This window comes from Ruditapes philippinarum, unplaced genomic scaffold (assembly GCF_026571515.1).
Source record: "Ruditapes philippinarum isolate M1 unplaced genomic scaffold, ASM2657151v2 ctg3207_1_1_1_1, whole genome shotgun sequence".
NCBI classification, from domain to species: domain Eukaryota; kingdom Metazoa; phylum Mollusca; class Bivalvia; order Venerida; family Veneridae; genus Ruditapes; species Ruditapes philippinarum.
Window position 1 is genome coordinate 5,080 of NW_026857618.1, and position 22,774 is coordinate 27,853.

Consider the following 22,774-nt stretch of genomic DNA (forward strand, 5'->3'; position numbering starts at 1 on the left):
ATGGTATTCATCCTTTTGATTGGGGTAGGGATCAGTGGGTCAAGGTCACTTGTGCTAAAAATAGATTTTTTCACTTTTGCCCATACAGCTTTTATTTATTGACAGATGTATTTCATATTTGCTAGGAAGATAACTTGCATGGTATTCTTCCTTTGGATGGATTAAGGGTCAGTTGGGTCAATATCACCAGTGCTAAAAACAGATTTTTACACTTTTGCCCATACATACTTGTGTCATTTTTCTGTCCATAACTGAGTGAATGGGTAAACATTTTTTGAAATATTGCTACTGACAAGAATCTGAGCCGGGGGCATTTGTGTTTAACAAACACGTTCTTGTTTTTATATATATTCCCTGATACATAAATTTATTCGCAAGATCGGTTTTAAAGATAATTACAAAGAGAAATGTTTCATTCTGGTAATATATTATACATGTATATGTGTGACAACAATCTGAATACAATATAAATATAGAATGCAAATATTCACGTGCGCAAAAAAGGACAAAATATCTGAAAATTCAACGTTATTTAGGAAAATAAGTATTCAACATATCTTTGTGCGAATATCAACTCGCCAGTAAATCATCGTAATTTGATTTCGGGACTATTAAGAATGATATTTTAATTGTTTGCTTTGAGGTAGTGTCGGTTACCTACCTTTAAGTAATGCAATGTTACTGAAACTATAAATGAGTTTGATTCGGTTTTTCAAGTTCAAACGCTTGGTTTGTTTGGACTTTTTCTTTTAGTGAGTCAATCTGGAGATCTGTGTCCTTCGGAGGCTTATAGAACCATATTGCACAAAAAAAGAACAACATCGAAAAAAGTTTGGTAACCAGTCCGAAAATAAAGTAGTTCCGGCTGACTTTTGAAATATCATAGAGCCAACATGACGTATTTTCACCACACTCGGTTTGCCAAATCAAACACCCGGCGTCTGTTGCAACTCCCATGATCACTGCACCCGGTACTGTACCTAAAAGGAAAGAAAATATACAACATCAAAGGTATCGCAATGTCTGTTGCTGAATTAAACTCTAACATTAATACAAGCAATCATTATTCCTTAACAAAAATTATAAAAGCATATCAGCAGATTGATTCTTTAATGAGCAAGTTGTGGGATATCAAATACATCTACATGACACTGCTTGGCAATCAATTCTGATTATAACTTGCAAGCGTGTTGTCAGGGAACTGTTAATAAAAGACATGATTTATATGCAGATTTAAAATGAAAAAAGAATCAAAGTTCTACAGGACTATTAATTTAAAAGACATAGTGTGCAAATAAGAATTTGTAGAATGGGTCAAGCCTCTCAGTAAAGATGTCATAATGGGGCTAGACTGAACAGTTAGAGGAACGTATGTTTCTAGAAAAAGAAGTAATTTTGATGGTATTGTGTCCTCGAATGGAGCATTAGGTACTATAACTACCCTTAAACGTGTGTTTCTGTTACTTTTAAATCCATTTGACATGTTTAGATTGTTTTATAAGGAAAAACGTTAATATTTTGTAAAAAAAAAACAGTTTGATAAAAATATTTCATATATTAAGTCTATTTACTCGTGAGTTCTATTTTAAAGTTAAATTAATAGCGTGTCAATTAATGAAGAAATTCTATGTGCATAAAATATATTAACTCAAACATAAATTTGTCCTACTTTAAAGCAGCATGCTTCCAGATTCATGCTAATTTTCATGAAAATTTTGAAAATGTATTTAAAAAGTAAAACATTGTGAAGCGAACAAAGAAAGTAATTTACACGTTGCAAACGGCACTTACAATCCACGTTGATTACCAAAAAGAGGTTAAAATAAAGTTAGTAACGCACTATAGGTATAGTGATTGATACTACAAAATCAGTCATTAATCGCACAAAACATGTGAATAATTAATTAAATATTTAATCTTTTTACTTTTCTTAAGATCTTAATACATTTTTCTAAAGATTGTCACTAAAGTAGCAAAATGTAAGCAAAGTAGTATTTTCACTCCCATACAAAATACTAAATCACTATTATTGTGCTAATGGCCTAAATTGCAATAGAAATAAAAGATGGTTCAGGTAATTGGTCAATGAGTAAATTTTTGGAACCTATATAAATACACTAAAAATTTAAAAAAATAATAATAAAAAAAGTATTTCTGGTGCATAATGGGCCTTTAATATCACTACTTACCAAGCAGTCGCACAAGAAATCTGTTTGAACCACACATGATAGTTCTATGATTTTCGTGAATTGACCTGCAACAATAAAACACATTTTTAACAAGAAATTCATTGACGTTTATATCAAATATTATAATACTGTCTCAAGAATTTTGTTTCTATTGTTATTTACTTCATGATAACAAGTTTCTGCTTACAAGATAAACAAAATAAGTTCGGAATTTATTTTTATAACTATGGCAGACACAAGTCCAGGTCTAAAATAAAATCGAATAGAATCGGAAACACCTTTCATAAAATTGATACTTTAAAATTGAATTTGTGTAAGTCATATAACCTCAATGTGGATTGCAAAATATACCTGTATCTGCAAATGTTGGTAAGCCTTGATCTTACAAACAGCTGTGTAATTTTATCAGAAAAAAATACTTGCCTTAAAACGGACTGTTCCGCCGGTACGTCGGCGGCTATCGTCAAAAATGCGTAAAGGAATATCAATATTATAAATGCATAAACCATCGGACAACTTTTTTCACAAGTGCCACCTGTAACTTCCGGTTCCGTCATGTTTAGTTGCTTTGGAACACACGTGCAATTGGAATACTGGGACTGAAAAAAAAACGGATTTAAATGTAACACATTTACCTTTAACTTTCTGCAACAAGAAGTGGTTAACTTTTGTCACCAGTATAGGGCCAGACCTTGTCTGCAAATTCGTGCAAGACTGACTGGACATATTACATTTGGTAGCTCAATATTCTGATTTTGATATTAAAATTCCTTTATTAGTCCCCTACCGGTTTAACCGGAGGGGACTTTAGGTTTACCCTCCGTCCGTCTGTCCGTCTGTCTGTCTGTCCGTCTGTGTCTGTCAGTCCGTCAGTCCGTCCGTCCACAAAACTGGATCCCGCGATAACGCAAAAAGTACTGAAAATATTTTTATGAAACTTGATATATGGATAGATGGCAGTATGGAGATTATGCACGTCTTTTTTTTTCTTCCTATGTTGAAAATTCTGGTTGCTATGGCAACAAATAGTCTGAAAATATGGCAAATTTAACACATAAACTGGATCCAGTGATAACTCAAAAAGTACTGAAAATATATTTTATGAAACTTGAAATATGGGTAGATGGCAGTCTGGAGATTATGCACATCTTTTTCTTTTCTTCCTATGTTGAAAATTCTGGTTGCTATGGCAAACAAAATAGCCTGATTTCAAGATTTCTTATTTAAATTTTTCAGCTTTTTTTCACTATATGTTCTTTATTTCTTAAGGTGTTTTACTTCAAAACTTTAAATATAAGTTTCTGGTCATCAACCACATCATATGTGACAAGGTTTATAACTCTAGCACAAAAATATCAATATTACCTCCCTTGAAACTTAGATTTTTTTAGGGGAAAAATGTTGTCTTTTTTAAATAAACTTCTTTATTTCCTAATGTATCTACTTCAAACTTCATATATATGTTTCTTATTATCACTCGACATTTTTGAGAAGGTTAAAATCTCTAGCAAGACTATTTCCAGAATTATGTGTCCCCCTTGAACTTAGATTTTTTTCGAGAAACTGGTATTTTCACTCCAACTTCTTCATTCCTTATAGGATTTACTTTAAAATCCCACATCGTAATAATATGACAAGGTTGTATAAACATAATTTCCTTACTAAGCATGGAAACTTAACACATTACTGTGATATAGACAAACTTATTTTATTATGTTTTGTGGTCGATATTTTCAAATACAGACTTCATCCTCAAATTCATTATAAATGGCAATACACAGGAGTGTATGACAATTAAAGAACTTTTTGAGGGACCGGTAGGGGACTACTGTATTGCCCGCAATACTATCAAATGCTTGTTTTCAAACAGACTATTCAGCCCATAAAACAAATTCAGGGGGTTAATCATTAATAAAATACCAAAATAACTTGTTTTAAATGTACAAAAATATTAATTGAAAATAGCATCGTTGAATAAAGGCGGATAAAAATTAAATTTTGCAAAATGCGTACTAGTATTTGATTGGTTATTAAATGTTGGCAGCGTTATTTACTCGCTTACCTCATCAAGGAGAAATCAGATAAGTGATCAGAGGTCGCTGGTTCAATCCTTTGGGCAAGGCATAATATCTCCATGACAACTGATGTGCTATATTTATTTTTCTCACACCGCTGATCCAGAAATCATGCGGGTTTAGTGGTTGGTCACTTAAGGAGCAATAACTGATTACTGGTTAGTTATCTGGCAAAGCCCAAAATGTGGATCGACCCCCGAGATATGACCAAACACGTGATAAAAATCGGCGTTAATCAAGTAGAACAAACAAACGGACAAACATGTAGTTACTTTTGATTTAGATGTGTTAAGTTGTTGGATACAACCAGCGAAACATGGTGAAAAATATTGTCTGCCTGTGACGTCACACGACAACTCGGGAGGCTTCTCAGTGGTACATTCGAGAATCCATAATTGCAGTCATCTAAACAGTGAAAATCTTTTGTACTGCAATTGAACTGGTATTATGCTTGGTAATTTTAGCTTGCTTTCAGAAATAAGTAACTGTATACTGTGGCGGCCGCTCGACAATTGAAGTTTTACTTTTTATGCAAAATCGCAATATGACTTTTACAATGTTCTGGTGACTAAAAATGCGACAAAAAATGAACAACAAACATATCTGCGTTCTCACTGAATTACAAGATCTGTAAAAATAAAATGCGGGGTGGTGATGGCTAAGGTAAAGTTCACTGCATTAAGCTTTAAAACACCAATTATATCCCGTACGTTGTAAGATACTTTAGAAATTATATGAATACTTTATGCAGACTGTTCGATTTTTAAAAAAAACATCAAAGTGTCTGGAGCCATTAGCTTGAATGAAATTACATAATATATTTATACTTATAATGTATAAAATTTAATGTTACATTTATATTTTTAATATCAATAAACTTCTAGCTTCCTGCACTATTGAAGTATAATAAATGCTGTATAAACTAATATATCTTGTAGATACAAAAAAATATACCTATTTTCATAAGGTTTATGGACACCTGCAAGTGTCGTCTGCCCACATGACATCCACATCGAAGGAAGGCAAAAAATACTTATGACGCATGCGCCGAAAGAAAACTTGAGCATGCCATTGACCTTTAACCTGAAACACCGGCAGATGATACCTCCAAATACAATACCACCCGCTAATCCAAGCACAATGGCTGCCCCTGTATATATATATATATGAAAAAAAGCATACATGATATATGTTTGATCGCAGCGCCTCGAAATATTATTATGTTTGCTAAAATGTATACATGATAAAATATTTTATAACAAGCCCACCACTTCTAATTAATAAGATAATGCAATCATTTTTAGGGAGGGAGTTGTAATAACTTATCTTTTTAACATTTTCTTCATTCCATAAACCTTCTATTTCTTTGTTAAAGTATCTTAACATTAGAATTTATGAATAACTGATATTAAAAATCTAAGCAACTCTCGACAGCTTAGTGTAAATTCCATGTAATCTACGTGATCAAACTTTTTGAGGCCCATCATACGCCGTTTAAAGATTATTTTCTAATAAATACAATGTCTTAATCGTATGACAGTTCTTTTAAAATATTATTGTTACATCAACACTAAACATATTCAAACGTGACGGATTTATTTAAGAGTCATAAAATTCTATTTAGCATCATGTAGAAATACTATATGTTAGATAGAGCCTTATACATGTAATTAAATCTTATCCATCAAAATAAAACGTACCCAATAAAAGTCCAGATTGTGATGAAGATATTCGGAAAGCATTTTGTAAATATTTGGCACCAAACACACTCAGGCCCGTAATAAACATTGACTCGGTGATCCCTGCAAGCGTTGTAAAAAGAAATGGCGGATTTTGAACTAAAGCCCATAACACTTTGTGCACAGTTTTTAACCTTGGTCGGCTAGGTTCCACGGCTTCGGTAATTTTACTTGTACCCTTATGTAACTGCGAGATGCGAGATTCTCTAACATCTTTGGCACCTAGAAATGACAAGTTGGTTTGTACAAAATGTGAGTACTACTCGTGGCAACATCGTCCAGCTGACACCTGACATTCTAGCTTTATTGGTATTTGAGTCAAAGTTTTCCTACAGTTGAACAAATATGTCTATTGGTTTAATGGGAATTAATTTTTCACAAACACTGTCAATGTAACAGCTATTTCCCATTTTCGATACGAAAATACAACCTGTCAACATGTATTTTGTTATATTTTACATGCATGCACACTGTTATGACGTCACGGACACTCGTTTTACAGTTGAAAAATCTCCGAAAAAAAGCTTTTATCATTGTATTATGACAAAAACATCAAACCACCTACTTGGAAGCTCTGCACCAAAACAGGACATGAAAAGTGCGGCAAGTACAAACAAAACAGCAGACAATATAGGTCCTATCCACCAAGCACCGACCCACCGTGAGTCAGTCTCCACCAGTGTTATACTGGAAACATATGATGATATGAGAACTCTGCTTATTTCAATATCACTTGTTCAAAATGAACGAAACGTTTTTGAAGGTTCGTCCGTTTCTACGAGTCTCAAAACAATAATAATAAAATATTTACAAGCTTTAACAAAACTATTATTATATGAATGTATCTTTTTGTATGCACAATAATTTAGTGCTTGCATCGAGAAATGTATGTGTTGTGCAATTTTTATGGTTTTATCATAAATCTGATGCTCAAATGAAGATTTATCAATATTGTAAGTTTAAAAAAAAAACATTATTTACATATATAAAATTATACTTAAATGTATGTTACGTACTTAATTACAATATACAGGATCTACAGTTGTGACATACAATATACATTATACAATAGTATATCATAAACAAAGATTAAAATGTACTTTACATGAATGATTTAAGTGCATACTATATATGTTTGTTTGTTTGTTTGTTTCATTTTACGCCTTTTCCCAACAGTATTTCAGTCATATAGGCGGGTAGTTTCCTAACCATCGTTCCTGGAGAGTTACACCAGTACTAGACTACCTTCCCCCGGGCTAAACTACCAAAGCATCTCCCGAGAATCGAACCCATGCCAGAGAGGTTTATGGATTAGAAGTTATCGACTCTAACCCCTCGACCACGGAGGCGGTAGGCTACGAGTAAACATCGTGTAAAAAAAATGGAGACACTGTTTGATCCCGCCCACCCCCGCCTCCCCCCAAAGGAAAGAAAAAGAGTTGAACTAAAAGACTATTAAATTGCATTAAGGTATGTGGGTATGAAGATGGGTATACCTCTTTGTGTCCACCTTGTCAACGTCAACATAAATATTAAGAAATATTCCGCCAACAATAAAACCAATTCCTGGTCCTAGAGCAGCAAATCCGAAATATATACCTGAATAATAAATAAATCCCCGTATATTTTATTACAATGAAAAATGCAGGATATTCACAATCAATATAATTGAGCCGCGTCATGTCAAAACCAACATAATAGGTTTGCGACCAGCATGGATCCAGACCAGGTCCATGTTGTTCGCTTGCAAACCCTATATCAAGTAGCGAACAGCATGGATCCTGATCAGACTGTGCGGATGCGCAGGCTTGTCTGGATCAATGCTGGTCGCAAACCCATTATGTTGGTTTTGTCATGGCGCGGCTCATTAATGTTTAAACAATAGGTACAAAAGCGTTGTTCTCTAAGAACGTTAATATGTCTGCCGATTTCTATTTAAAGTTTGTAGTTAGAACATCTAAACTTAAAAAAGGTTCTTTATAAGCAAATGAAATATAAATATATATCCTTAATTAATAGATATAAATAGATATATCACTGAATAATACATACATGTATATCCCTGATTAAAATCCGATAATAAAATCAAATGACTAAGAATATTGATATATTACGTGTACTGATATCATTTTTGGAGGAAAGAAGCAGCTGATGTATAGGACTTTTCAGTAATTTAAGTTGGAGAAATGAGCGATATATTACGCACAAACCATTGTTGGATTGACAATCAGGCATTACAATTGCTTCACGCTTACCTAGATATAAAGGTGACATTAATGACGTCACACAGTCGTCAATGTAAGCGGTCCCGACTGTATACAGTGTGGCGCCGCCAACACCGAATAAAACGTTACTTAACGCAAACAACCAGATATAGTTCTGCAAGCCCGATGCCTCGCACATTTCAACTGTTGACGTGGCATTGTCACCTGCAATATAAAATAATTAGTTTAAGGCCTACTATAAATGATTGTAACAAAATGGTGCCAAAGCTTCGATGTTTCCCATCCTGCATTTTCCGTGTTAGATTTCCCTGTGTAACACGGGATGTATTTTCAGTGTTGCACTTACCGAAATGTTGGAAGTAATACAAAATGTTTTATAAACGATAATTTTCGAAAACCTCATTTGTATATAAACCAGGTATAAGTGCTATTTCTTGAACAAAAGTAATATGTAAATGGTCCCTTATTACAGGTTTCACTGTAACCTATATTTCTTATTTATTCTAGACCTACTACAAAGTTATACAAAGTTAAAGGAACTCCACTGCGGTCTAAAATCTCAAAATTTGAATTTCTTACATAGATCAACTCAGGAATTTTAAACGGAAGGATATGCACAGCATAAGTAAAAATATACTCAATTTGAAAATCGTATATTTGTTTATTGGCCGATTTGATTGAAAAAGCGTTGTTGTTTCACAATTTCACAATTGGAAAAAAAGAAGTGATCAAATTATCTGAAATTTTGCACACTACTTCTTGGTCAAGAACTACATCAAATGGAATATCAATCTTGGAAAATTCTTGTCAAATAAGCTCAGTGGAGTCCCTTTAAAGAATATTATATATAGTGTCTACATCAGAGCTATGTAAATGCTAACATTAAAGATGTAGTCTCGAATTATTCTAACTCTAAACTTTGATGTATGAACTCACTGTAAAAATTAGACTAAATTTCTTACTTATTCTATCACAGACTGATATTTTGTTTTCTCCCCATTTGTACAACCCAGTTGTGAAGTGAGGTATTGTCATGGTTACCGAACCACCAATCATAAAAAGTGCAGACGCTGTCAGCCATCTTGGTTTATGACGTCCTGAGCCAAGGTAACTGTATGAGTAGAGCAAGCAGCTTTTTGAAAACTTCGTGAGGAGATAATAAGTCACATATATAAGGAACTTTCCTAATTATAAAAGGTGGGAGAGGAGAAAACCCTGTGCCTAAGTTCAAATATGTGCTTGTGTTATAGCTATGATTAAGTCTTCTTAAGAAGCATAAGTTTCGCATTATTTTTCTAGATATACTTACTTCAATTACTAAACGTTGGACAAAATATTAATAAAGTTACAAACAATATAACTACACTATTTGTTTAAGGGTATTTATAAGAACATTTTTTTATTCAACGCCAACCTCACGCCCGTTTAACTCACAACGAGTGAAAAATGTCCATCGGTTAAAATGTTGTGAGCAACTTCCGTTCCTCGTTGTGAGCACCCATCTTTGACGTGTGACACGATAAACAAGGTGACTTTTTCATAATTTTTGAAGATTGCAGACATTTATGTAAAAATATCGGAATGCAGTTAGCTAGCTATGTGTTTTCCGAGTATGCACATGTAAAGATATTGTCCGTTGGTGGACAATTTGATGGAAATACCGTGCGACGCAGTCACTCGGGGTAGCTGGAAAGCTAGAGACAACTTCTCTTTGGACCTAATTAAACATTGAAAACGTCGATTCTGGTGACGTTTTGTGCATTCTTACCTAAAACAGATGCCCACAAGTCATCAGCGTAAATTATTATCTGAAAGTCTTCGTAGAAACGAAGATATACTTTATTTTGCTTTAATCCTCGTTGTGAGCACCATAACCTCGTCGTGTGAGCAAGACAAACGCAGTGCGTGTATGGTTTTAATATGTAATTCAAATGGCAAGAATACAATTTTCAATCTACCAAAAGCAATCAAAACGTTTTTGTACAAAAGTTTTTCTTTGCAATAGTTCTTCTTTTTCTTTTTAAAAGTTTTTTTTTTAAATTATTCTTCATATTCACAAGTCATCAGATTAACATAAAAACTAATCAGTTTATGTAAATCAGGTATTTTATTTCGTATACTCTAGTTTGGCTCGAGTGAACATCACGGGAGTTTATGAATATTTCAACAATTTCACAGTCTGTGTGATACACACATACATGTGTTTATCCTGAGCTGAAAACTGACCACGTTATGTAAAACAAGAACTATCACGGTAAGTTGACAATGCCCCTGAAGTGGTGCTTTGTCCTTAGATTTATGGACCAGATAGATTATTTGTTTTTGGACAATTAGATCTTCAATGTGAAGGTAATTCAATGTCAAGGTGAAATATATATAGGTCAGTTGGAAGGTCTTGTCCAAAGGGGCATTGTGTCCAAATATGAATTAAATCATCTAACTTATAAAGAAGTGATGACCAATCTTAAAGTTTTTGGATGTTCTAGAAGTCATTCACGGTACAAGATAAAAAAAAAACGATCAGTTTGAAGATCTTGCCTAAAGGGGTGTTGTTTCAAAATATGAGTAGAATCCGTTTACTAATAAGGAAGTTTTGACCAATTTTTAAGTATTTGGACAATTTGACCTTCAAGGTGAAGGTCATTCAGGGGTCAAGTTCAAATAAAATAGGATAGTTGAAAGGCCTTGTCCAAAGATGTGTTGTGCCTAAACATTATGCCAGGACATTATGGCCAATCTTAAATGTTTTTGGACAATTTGACCTTCAAGGTAAAGGCCATTCAGGGGTCAAGGTAAAAAAATACAGGTCCGTAGGAAGGTGCAAAGGGATGTTGTGTTCAAATATGAATCAAATTCATTTTCTAATAAGGAAGATAAGGCCAATGTAAAAGTTTTCAGACAGATTGACGGACGTACCAACTTTTGATATTTATGAGGCAAATCAGCTCAGAAACACCACCTGGACCAACGTCCATTAGCAAAATTAGCTCAAAAATAGCTCTTAATTTGAATTTTATGAGCTTTTGTTCTTTATTTAAAATACGGAATGAAGCTCATAAATATCATATATTTGCTCGGACTGACAGACGAACAGTTCAAAACTAATATGCCTCCCTTTGGGGTATGCACAACGTCAAGTGCAAAGAAATGCTGCTGTGCAAAAATGTTTTAATTGCTGTGGTATATTGAAAATTATATTTTCACCATCTGAATAACATATTAAAACCATACACGCACTGCGCTTGTCTTGCTCACAACGAGGTTATGGTGCTCACGAGGATTAAAGCAAAATAGAGTATATCTTGGTTTCTATGAAGACTTTCAGATAATAATTTACGCTGATGACTTGTGGGCATCTGTTTTAGGTAAGAATGCACAAAACGTCACCAGAATCGACGTTTTCAATGTTAAATTAGGTCCAAAGAGAAGTTGTCTCCAGTTTTCCAGCTACCCCGAGTGACTGCGTCGCACGGTATTTCCATCAAATTGTCCACCAACAGACAATATCTTTACATGTGCATACTCGGAAAACACATCGCTAGCTAACTGCATTCCGATATTTTTACATAAATGTCTGCAATCTTCAAAAATTATGAAAAAGTCACCTTGTTTATCGTGTCACACGTCAAAGATGGGTGCTCACAACGAGGAACGGAAGTTGCTCACAACATTTTAACCGATGGACATTTTTCACTCGTTGTGAGTTAAACGGGCGTGAACCTACCTCACAAAGATTCCAAAGAAGGCTGCAGAAAAATCATACGCGGAAGAAACTAGTCCCATCTGAGTACTGCGTAACAGAAACCTTCTCTCTAGTGAAGAGACAATTACGTTAAACATCCCGTTCACGACGAAACCTGAAAAAATTAAACTTACATTTTTATATATAATTCTGATTAACTTTTACACTGGTATCGGCAACTGGATCTACTTGTGCTGACCAAGTTGAGCCTGCAGCACCAGTGCCGTCTGGTAATGGTCAGCACTGTTCACTATTCAATCAGTATTTATTCTGAATCTTTCACTAAATGTTATGAATGTTTTTTATTTATTTATTTTTGTTGTTTTTACTGCTGATGTTTTTGTTTTGTTGTTGTTTTTGTTGTTGGTGTTGTTGTTTTTGTTCATACTGAAAGATTAACAAGATCTGTTATGTGATATGTTATACGCTATTACGATTAATACAGCCCAAAAGGAGCTACGCTACAATGCAAACTGCAAACACAATCAAGCGTTTTAAACAAGCATCTTTTGGAAAGACTAGTTAACATTTTGAGTCAGCCTGAATGCATTACATAAATAGATTTAATTATATTTGTCCATGACTTATACGAACTCGTATTACTCTTTTGGGTAAACATCTCACGATTATTACTTTTAAAGCTTATTATTAATGGTAATGTACTTTGTGTTTAATGAGTTATATTATTCAGGTTTTGCGAAATCAGAGTTTATCGTCTCGTAAAATGTTGAAATTGATAGTTTCAAAATGAGATTGGGTAGCTAAAAGTATGTTATTCATATGCAGATACTGGTAATAAACTGTGTAAACAAGAAAGAAAAGTAGAGCAGTATAAATCTGAAACTTTGAGTGCATCCACCGTTAAGTTGAGTGTCATAATTATTATATGGTATATTAATTATCGTATCATTCAGAATTAAGTTTTGTTTGGAATATATGGAATTCATACTAAAACAAAGTTTAATATGTCGTCTGTAAAATATGGGGAAGCCGGCGGCATTGATATATGGTCTCACCCCCCTGAGTTCTTTTAAATTTTGAAGAAGCCCAAGTTAAGTAATCTCTAGCTTGATTGGTCATAATTAATGTGTATTTATCGCGACTGTGTAATTTTTGTGTGTTATATGAGGACTTTAAAAGTTGTTTTTGTGTATCTCCCAGGCCTCAATTGTTGGCGGAAGGATCAAAGAAGTACAATCCACCAGCAGTCATGAGTTTTTAAAGTGGTGAATTTAAACAGTGTTGCAACAGAATGAAGATTTCTGAAAAAAGTAGATGACTAACATATTATATATCGGGCATTGTCGCGACGCAGTATGCTATATGCGGCAGTATGCCTTATGGATGGCATACTGCTGCAGGTTATATGGCATACTGCTGCACCTTTTAAGGCTTACTGCCGCAGTATACTTATGGCATACTGCGTTGAAAGGGGTTACGCAGTCTGCCATATGCATTTTTGAATGGCATACTGAAGCTCTTTGATGATATTTTGAAATTATCAATTAAAAGGGTTATTAAATGTTAAGGATTTTAAATGTTAAGGATTTTTAGTATTTTGCATAATAGAAAACATCAGAGAGAATCCTTTTTCAATATTTAGCGGAATAAAACGCTGAGCCAAACAGACCGACCAAACATTTTTATGCTCCCGAGAACATATAGTCGCCGCTTTGTCCGTCCGTCAAACTCTTGTCGGGAGCATAAGTCAAAAACTATTCAAGCTGTTATCTTGGATAGATCTCATTGTGGAGATGTGCAGTGCTCAAGAACCGTAACTTTCTAATATAATTTTTGAGTTATTGCCATTTGTAGTTTTTCATACTTTGCTCTAAAAATACTAGACATGTCAATTTTAAACCCAAGATGTGGTCTCGGGGAGCATCAACGGTTCTACCGGCACTTGTTAAAAAAAGTGTGAAGTGTAAAACTTATCTTACCACATTGAAAGCTTTTAAATGTATTGTCTTTAAATAAAAGAATCAATTTACAATTGTCATTCGATTGTCTGTTTTAAAGATTAAGGGTTTTCCTCAACCATTTTTACACATGCTTGTTAACAACAAGATCCTTTGAGATATTTAGCGTGGGAAGAGTTAAAACTGTCCTTCTTACATTTGTTTTGTGGTTTGATTTCTTTCTTATTAGGTTTTCCTTATTGTTTCCTGCATCTTATAAGAGTTTTGGGAAATTTGATTTTTGTCTTGATAACCGGAACTTTTAAAATAGAAATTACGTTAACAGTTTAACAACTGGTATAAAGCTACCTTTATTCTTTTTATGTTATTGCTTTTAAACACAAAATGTGACCTTGTGAAATGCGACGCACAGCAATTTTAAACATTTTAGCATGTAACTATGATATTATTAACTTTTGATGAAAACCATGAAACCATATCGGTGGTTGAATTCAACTTTGTGTAAAAAGTACATTACAGCTTTGGTTTAAACATATTTATTTTACGCTCGAATGCGTAACAAGTTCTTGCAACTTATATTAATCACTTTCGAGCCTGCTTCCTGGAACCAACCAGTACTGGTGTCATATGAAGAAACATGGACGTGACCCGAAAAGGGCTCGAACCCATGATCCATGGGTTGAGAGGCAGACACCTTAACAACTAGGCCACCGCTCCCCTTTAAGCATTACAGCATTACAGCTTTAAGATAGTCATTACAAACGAAGTCATATCGACCTATTTAAGGTGCAATAAAAACCTTTAGAATGTATCCAAAGAAAAAAAATAATAAGAAGAATGCATTTTGTTGGATATTACGTCAAAAAGATACTTTGACATTATATAGCGAATTCTCAGCTCCAACATAGAAAGTCATTTTAGATGAAAGATTTGTTAAATTGGTCCTGGTCATTAATACGTTTGGATATATGCCGAATTTACAAGATTATTTTGTAACAGTTACATGCAATCTGACTAAAGAAGTTGCAGGTATTTCTTGCATGTATGTCTGATTATCACCGTACTTTTTCGCCTTCATTGTTATTCAGATTTCCGAGAAAGCTTTTTTTAGCCATGCAATTAAACCGTCCTTTACAGATTAGCACCAGGTAAGTTTGTTAAGTTTGATAAGTATATTTCAATATTCCATTGGACCAAAGGGTCCATGAGGATAAACAGACACATGATAAACAGACACATAATAAACAGACACATGATAAACAGACACATGATAAATGGCATAGGCATAGGCATAAGACGAAGTATCAAAATACCGCTGTCCGTGGAAGTAAAACAAAATGTTCATTTTTGTTAGAAAAAAATATTTGATGTAATTTGAAACAAATAAACTGTAAATAATAGACTTAATTTTTAATGGGTAAGATTGTTTTGCTAGTTTACCTACTGGCTATAAATTATCTATTTAGTATTGATTTTCCAGTGACCTCATCGCTTTCAAAATGATGATAGTTTGCCTATGATTGGTTGTTTTAAAGGTTACGAGGTGACCATCAGATCTAAAGTGTGGTGCTAGAGCTTATTGTAGAGGTCATCAGACATCTTCACAGTGTTAGAAAATGATTGCTGGCGGCATTCATTTTTGCTTATCAAATTTAAGCTAATGCATTGCATTTAAGCGATAAATCATTAGAACCAGTATACAAAAATTGTTATGCGCATGCACCGGTTCAAAATACGACTTAACTTAAACTAAAAATTGACATTGAAGTGAACAAAACTAATCGATATTACTTAACACCACGAGCAATGGCTCATTCCGTTTTAATACTTTAAACTGTACAAATTAATTATTTTGTTCTTAAAAGGGGTTTTACTTTTACGTGTTCCGAAAATTAGTAACAGTGATAAGTATAGCTACACTATCACCATGCACTATTATTTGACCGAGTAAACCGTTTACCGAAATTTTGCTGCTCCTTTAACTTTTGAACCGGTATGACTTAATAACGCAACGGAGATTTTTTGGCACAAATGGCACAACGTTTTCTTAAGTTTGATTTTCTTCAAATATAATGGTTTCATTCTATTTTGTTAAATAATTGTAATTAATAAACATTCATTGTGTCTTTTATGCAAAAACATTTCCAATTATTTTCTAATTAAAAAAATCTTTTACAGCTGCAAAAAAGACCCTTCGCATGCCTCTTTTTCAAGAAGCAAACTTGTTATGATTTAAACAGCCAAAAAAGGAGCGACGCTACATTGCACACTGCAAACATAATCAAGCGTTTAAAGTCAACGTGAATTAGATATTTTGAATGCAAAAATAGATATAATTATATTTGTCCATGACTTATACGAACTCTAACTACACTGGTGGGTATCTTACTTTTTTAACGCTTGATGTTGTCGATGATGATGTTCTTTGTGTCTGATGAGAACTTTATATTATTCAGGTTTTGCGAAACCACAGTTTATCGTCTCGTAAAATGTTGAAATTGATAGCTTCAAGTTGTGATCGGGTAGCTAAAAGAGTGTTATTCATAATATTTTTTAACAAGAAAAAGACGTAGAAATGTATTAGTCTGAAACTTTGAGTTCCTCCATCTACGCCACTCGTGAGAATACTGTTAAAGGTCACTCGATGAAATAAAATTTTATCTTAAACACAAACAAACAAATATCCTTTATGTAATATTGGATCATATACGAGGGGTGATCCAGAAATAACCAGACTTACTCTCTAAAATACTTATTTTTTGCGATTTTTGCATGAAGTCTGTACCAAACATGATTCAGATCAAACTGATTCTGTTGGAAATTAAAGTATTATTCTTCAGATGTATTCCGTTGTTTTATGCGTAGTCATGGAAACACACTAGTGCCTGAGCGGGGGGAAGTCATTTTTCATTCACAAATTGCTATTTTATAGCTTATTTTGAACATATTTCGGACTTTGCATTTTGGAGCAAATTAAGGTCAATTTGACATGACGTCATTGACGTCTTTTTTATCAAAGTTTCAATGTATGTCATAACGTTTTCCGTTATCAAACAACAAACCGGACATCATCTCCGCTAGTGTCTTGACAATGGCGTCACATCAGTATCCAGAACTGCGCAAAATTATCAAATTTTGTTGCAAACTTGGTTATCCACCTACAAAAACTTATTAAATGAAAACATAGTCATCTGCAGGAAAGACAGTATCAAGAACACAAGTTTCTGAATGGCGAAGATAGGCAATATCTAGATGATGATTCAACAGAAGGTCTTGTACGTTTGTTGAAACAATCAAAGACGTCATTCTCAGCGACAGGCGTGTAACCATAGGAGATGTTTGCGATGTTACTGGATATAGTTACGGGACTGTACAGCGAGTGATCACGGAACAATTAAATATGTCTAAAGTCAGCGCCAGATCAGAAGTGTGTGGATGTAAACGGTGATTACCTAGAAAAATGACTGTCAGAATAACCTTTGGGTGACGTCAACGTCGTCAACGTTTGTTGGATGACTGCCCCCGCACACGCGGAACATATAGTGTGTTTCTATATAGGGTCAACGCACGTTTTTTCGTGTTATAACGTCTGCAGAGTCCCGAGGAACGGTTGGTGCCCAAGCCCGGTAGGTAAAACCGGGCTATAACAAGAGCGCGTGACTATGTTAACGCATGGTTTTGGCCCCGTTATAACATGGGCAAAAAAGGGAAAAATAGCCGATTTTATGCTATAATGTATATTAGTGTTGTTTATTGCCATAAATATATCTCAAACTTACCAGCTACATTTAAATATATTCCCCTAGTTTGTTGTCACGTATGACACTAAACTAAATGATATTAACATAAATAATAATGGTATAACCAAACTACCATTATGGACCGATCCACCTTAAGCTGCATTGTTAATGACAATGCTTAAAACTGACTTATTATAACTATACTTATTACAGAGGAAGTCGCCTTTTTTCTCGTCTGCTTTTTCTTTCAAACTTCGAAGTGAATTACTTTCTTTATTGAAAATAAGATGTAGTTTTCGATATCAAAACCAAATGTTATATATTGTACTACAGTAGCCATTTATTAGCCACATACACTTATCTTTTGAAATAGGGAAGCAAAAAGTTTTTAATGTTATAAGTATGTGTGGGTAGAGACAATAAAGTTTTTCTGTTATAAGTATAATTACGTAGGTAGTGTCACTAAAGGTTTTATAGTATAAGTATGTGTGGTTAGTGTCAATTTATTCACCAAGGCTACAAGTGATTCAGAGAAGAAGAAAATATCTAATGATGGATAAGAAAAATCCGAAATGATACGGAAAAATTGCCGATGATTGACGGAGAAGACGGGTATATTTTGGAACACTTGTTTGATAAAGTTAAATAAAATTTCAGTTAATCTTTATTTCAGTATATTATTTATAAAATTTTGATTAGTTTAATTTGGTAATGATTTACCATTTGTTTATAACCATTAATTTTGTATTATTTCTTTGATGAGGAAAAATGTGTTTCCTTTTAAAAGTAACGAAAAGTCTCTAGATTAAAGTGGTTTCGCTAATTTTATTATTATCTTTAAATTTATTGTCAATAAAATTTACAATAATATTGTAAGTTATTTACGACGAAATTCGATGCAAACAAAATTATTATTTATATACACATGCCGGAATAAATTCTGATACGATTATTTACAATCGTAACTTGTCGGCCCTTTCCGTCAGTCTTCGGTAATAATGGATTTTCTGATTGCGTTTATACAAAGTCCCCACCGGAAACTCAAGTGGGCTTAACAAGATTTATTTAGTGGAGAAATCCTCAGTTACTGGTTCTCTATGCATACAGCGTGCATATTGCATAAAATATCTTATTCCGGAAACCACGTTTTAAAGTGTCATCCGATCCTTAGATAATTAATTTATCAGTTTAATTATGGGCAGGGTGGAAAAGTGTACGTTTATCTTATTAAACATGTTAACCATCGAGTGAATAAGATTATTTTTCCACACAGGCACGGATTTGGGTGGAAGATGCCAATGTTTTCTCGAGTACGTAATAAATGTATCACATCAAAAACACAATGTTCTTAAAATGATGATTGAAGTGAATTTCGTAAAGAATGTTTGTATTTCCTGATCGCAGATCAGGAAATACAATGCTGACATTCAATCTCTACAACAGGGCTTCACGACAAACCTTACAACAAGTAGTTCTCAAAACAGCTGAAAAATAGCGATGTAAAAGAAAGAAATACATGTATTTTTATTTTGTAACAAGTATCCAACAAATTACAACGCATTCAAAGTTTAAAAGTAGCGTTGGCTTATAAAATTGCCAATAAATGCACAATCACAAATTACGCAGATGAATATCATTTTATCAATGGAAATTTTTGCAGTCTACAAATATTGTTTTGCGAATGCTCCGTTTCAACTTAAACGAAAAATTAACATCAGTGTGAACAAATCAGGTACAAAGAAAAATCGGAAAATATCATTTATGTTACTTAATGCTACCTGGATGTTTCATTCCGTTTTAATCTTTTAAACTGTATAAATCGGTTACCGTATTGTTTTCTGAATAGCGTTTTACTATTTCATGTTCCGATAAATAGTAAATGTAAACATTATAGCTACAATATCACCATGCACTATTATATGACCGAGTAAACCGTGTACCAACACGCTCGTTTGAGGTGTGAGAGGTCTCGGGTTGAAACCCCAGTTGAGGCAGCAATTATTTATTTTTTAAGTGTCTTTTTTTAACGAAGTACCGACGATATGCATGAATAAAGTTTGACTGTCATAAAAAATTAACAGCAATGATTTTTGATGCAACTCTACTCATGCAAAATTCCGTATGTTATAGTAAAAAATCGAAACGCAGTCGCTGAATCTCCGTGCCCTGTAAGATGAATTATAGTATATAAAAATAAATTTATAAGAAAAATACATAAAGATATACATTCGATTTAGATTGCATTGATCAGAAATACCACAGAGCTTGCAGCCCTTTGGTTTTATTTTGTAGACTGTCTTTATAAAGCAACAGCCATGTTTGTACTGTACAAAATAGATATGCCATAAAGCAACTGAAAATGATAACTCTTTAACACTGATTCTGCATTTTAGACAGTTTCCACTTTCTAAGTGATTACCATTCTTTATTTTTGGCTTAAAGTTTAAATAAAAATATTAAGTTACCTTGTATAAAAACATAAAAGCACATTACTGCCAGCATGGCTTTGGGTTTGTTGAACTTCTGAAGCAGACGTGGTCGGCAATTTCCGTAGCCGCATCGGACTTCAACGCCATCTTGTTCGTTACATTCCGTCACCTGCTTATCTTTTTGATCCATTCTTGTCTTGTATTTGTCAGTTATTGCATAAACTATTATAATTCAGTATTGTGTATCCATATAAATCTTATCCAAAGTGTATCCAACTCTCTTCTATTTGATTTATGATGTCCAATGAAATATATATTATGAAAGAATTATACCAAAATATACCTGCCACTAATCCTAAAGTGTGCACTCGTTTACAAAATGCACGCATACTTTCCTTTATTTACCCTTCTGCATTATGTTTCAAGATAAATGTCTGCATCGGTATTAACACTGAAAACCGCATTTATCGTTTAAAATATCGTATTTAACTACGTACGCAGGTTGTTATTTTCATTACAAAATATGTCTGTCTAAATATATAGTTTAATCTAAAATTAAAATCTTTGAACACAAATAGGTTTAAAAAAGAGGTTGAACAACTTGAAGCTATTGCTCAGTTATTGTACCGTAACTAAATGATGTTAACAAGTAACTTGTTTTTATAAAAGTATATGAACCGTAAAACGTTTCCTTATGACGTACTTGTTAAAAGTTCGTATCTAGAGATGTAAGCCTCCAACAAAATATAACAACTTTCTTCAAAGTCATCAAAAGAAAAAGTTTAATTAAGTACCATCATTTTTTTCGATTACTTAATGTATTTTTAACCTATGTTTTTGTATGAGTCAGTGGATTAATTATTACTTTAAATAGAGAAGAAAAAAATGTTTTACTCTATGGTATCACTTAATTAGAATATAGAACGTTATTTCCGTAACGTATATGTAAAACAATAACCGGAAATATTTGAATGATATCGAAACGTACAATCAAAGTGGATCGAAGTGTGTTAAAGCTACTGTATCAAATCAGAATGTTTGCGTTTTTTGCATGTTCGACACCACGCTGGTTTAGAGTGGATTGATCTATAATGGGTGAATAGAATTGAACTTAAAAAGAAGGGAAGTAACTCCTTATATGTATTGTTGTGCAGGTTCGCATTAATGACATAAAGCGCGGAATTTATGCGAGTACTTTCATACATGTATATTAATCTTTAAAGCCACATTGTGTCTCAGAAATGATTAGTTTCCTTCTTTAAAAAAGAAACACATAAGTTTTACAAGGTTTAAATGATGGTTTAAGAGCATGCTTTTAACATGCAATGTAAAATAATTTATCAAAAGTAGCAAAATGTAAACAAAGTAGTGTTTTGACTTCCATATAAAACAATAAATCACTATATCTATATATAAACGGATGAGATAAATGACTAATGAGTATCATTTATTTGTTAATGTTTTGTTTTTGTTGAAACTTTAACAGGAAATCAAAATAAAGAACTTTTGAGACAATGTCATTTTTTTTTTTGGGGGGGGGGGCGGAGGGGCATAATGGGCCTTTAAGGCGGATTGGTCTACTAATAGTAGCACATTATCCATAAATATTGATAAAATCAGTGGAAATGTATCACTTAGATAATATTATTATTTTAAGATATCTTTTAAAAAAGGATGTAATGTTAAGTTCTCAGGAATTTAATATGAACATTAACCCTTTACCTCATATATACGCGAAACAACGCACTTTCGACCCCCCCCCCCTTTTAGGCCTGAAATAGTGAAAATGTCCTATTTTTTTTTTTTTTTTTTTTTGGGGGGGGGGGGTGAAGGGGGCGGAGTCCCCCTCATCGCAAAGAAAATTTTGGACTTGTGAGAGGCTTAAAATGACCCCAGGTCGATCATAAGGTAACATGTAACCAACGCTGAAAAGCCTTTGACTCTATCTCAATCCCTTGAGAAGTTGCAGCACTTTGAAATAAATTTTGATGGAAGAAATCGAGGCAAAATAGTGATTTTTGGCAATTTTGAGATGTACCCTCGTTGCCATGGTAACGGGAAATTTAAGACTGAGCAAGTCGATACAAAGGCAATGGTCCAGTCAACATTTGTGCCAAGTTTGATTAGTATTGAAGCATTTTTCATAGTTTCATAGCAGTTTGAACTTGTAAGAGGAGGCTTTTCAGTGAAAATGGCCATTTTACACAATATGCTCATGGGGGAAAGGGTTAATATGATCAATAATAATATATTTCTAGAACAATATAATATCTCCTTTATATAGATATTTGATATCGAATCATGTATCTCACACTTACCAATCTATTTCAAGTAGAGAAACTGATAGCGAACAGCATGGATCCTGATCAGACTGCGGTCTGGATCCATGCTGGTCGCAAACGCACTATGTTGGTTTTGTCGTGACGCGGCTAATATCTGTCGTGGTTTGTTGTCATGTGTATGATAAAAAATATTATCAGATATAAAGGACCTTCCATTATGGACCACTTCACTTTAACGGCCAACAGACTATGGATAATGATTGACAGGTGCTCTCTAAGTGTGGACAAAAGCGTACGTGAAGTATTGAATCATTTTTTTATTATATGTTTTCGAATTTTTGAATTGTTTATTTCTGTATGGAAAATAAACACTGTCTCTAAGATGAGTTTTTTTTTATTTGAACAGTATGTTCTTCAGTCATATACTAGCGTGG

General features: G+C 33.6%; 1 protein-coding gene across 1 annotated transcript; it reads right to left on the reverse strand.

Moving 5' to 3' along the window:
• Nucleotides 1–406: 406 nt before the first annotated feature.
• LOC132750363 (solute carrier organic anion transporter family member 4C1-like) lies at nucleotides 407–20,945 on the reverse strand. Its single transcript, XM_060740329.1, has 14 exons — nucleotides 20,402–20,945; nucleotides 20,095–20,341; nucleotides 11,953–12,085; nucleotides 9,191–9,339; nucleotides 8,259–8,432; nucleotides 7,500–7,602; nucleotides 6,569–6,690; nucleotides 5,965–6,225; nucleotides 5,159–5,414; nucleotides 4,820–4,832; nucleotides 4,537–4,629; nucleotides 2,613–2,788; nucleotides 2,190–2,254; nucleotides 407–980 (listed from the first exon to the last, which is right to left on the reverse strand). Exons 2-14 carry the CDS (start codon nucleotides 20,246–20,248, stop codon nucleotides 688–690), a joined length of 1,992 nt encoding a protein of 663 aa, XP_060596312.1. The 5' UTR covers nucleotides 20,249–20,341; nucleotides 20,402–20,945; the 3' UTR covers nucleotides 407–687.
• Between the last annotated feature and the right edge of the window lie 1,829 nt (nucleotides 20,946–22,774).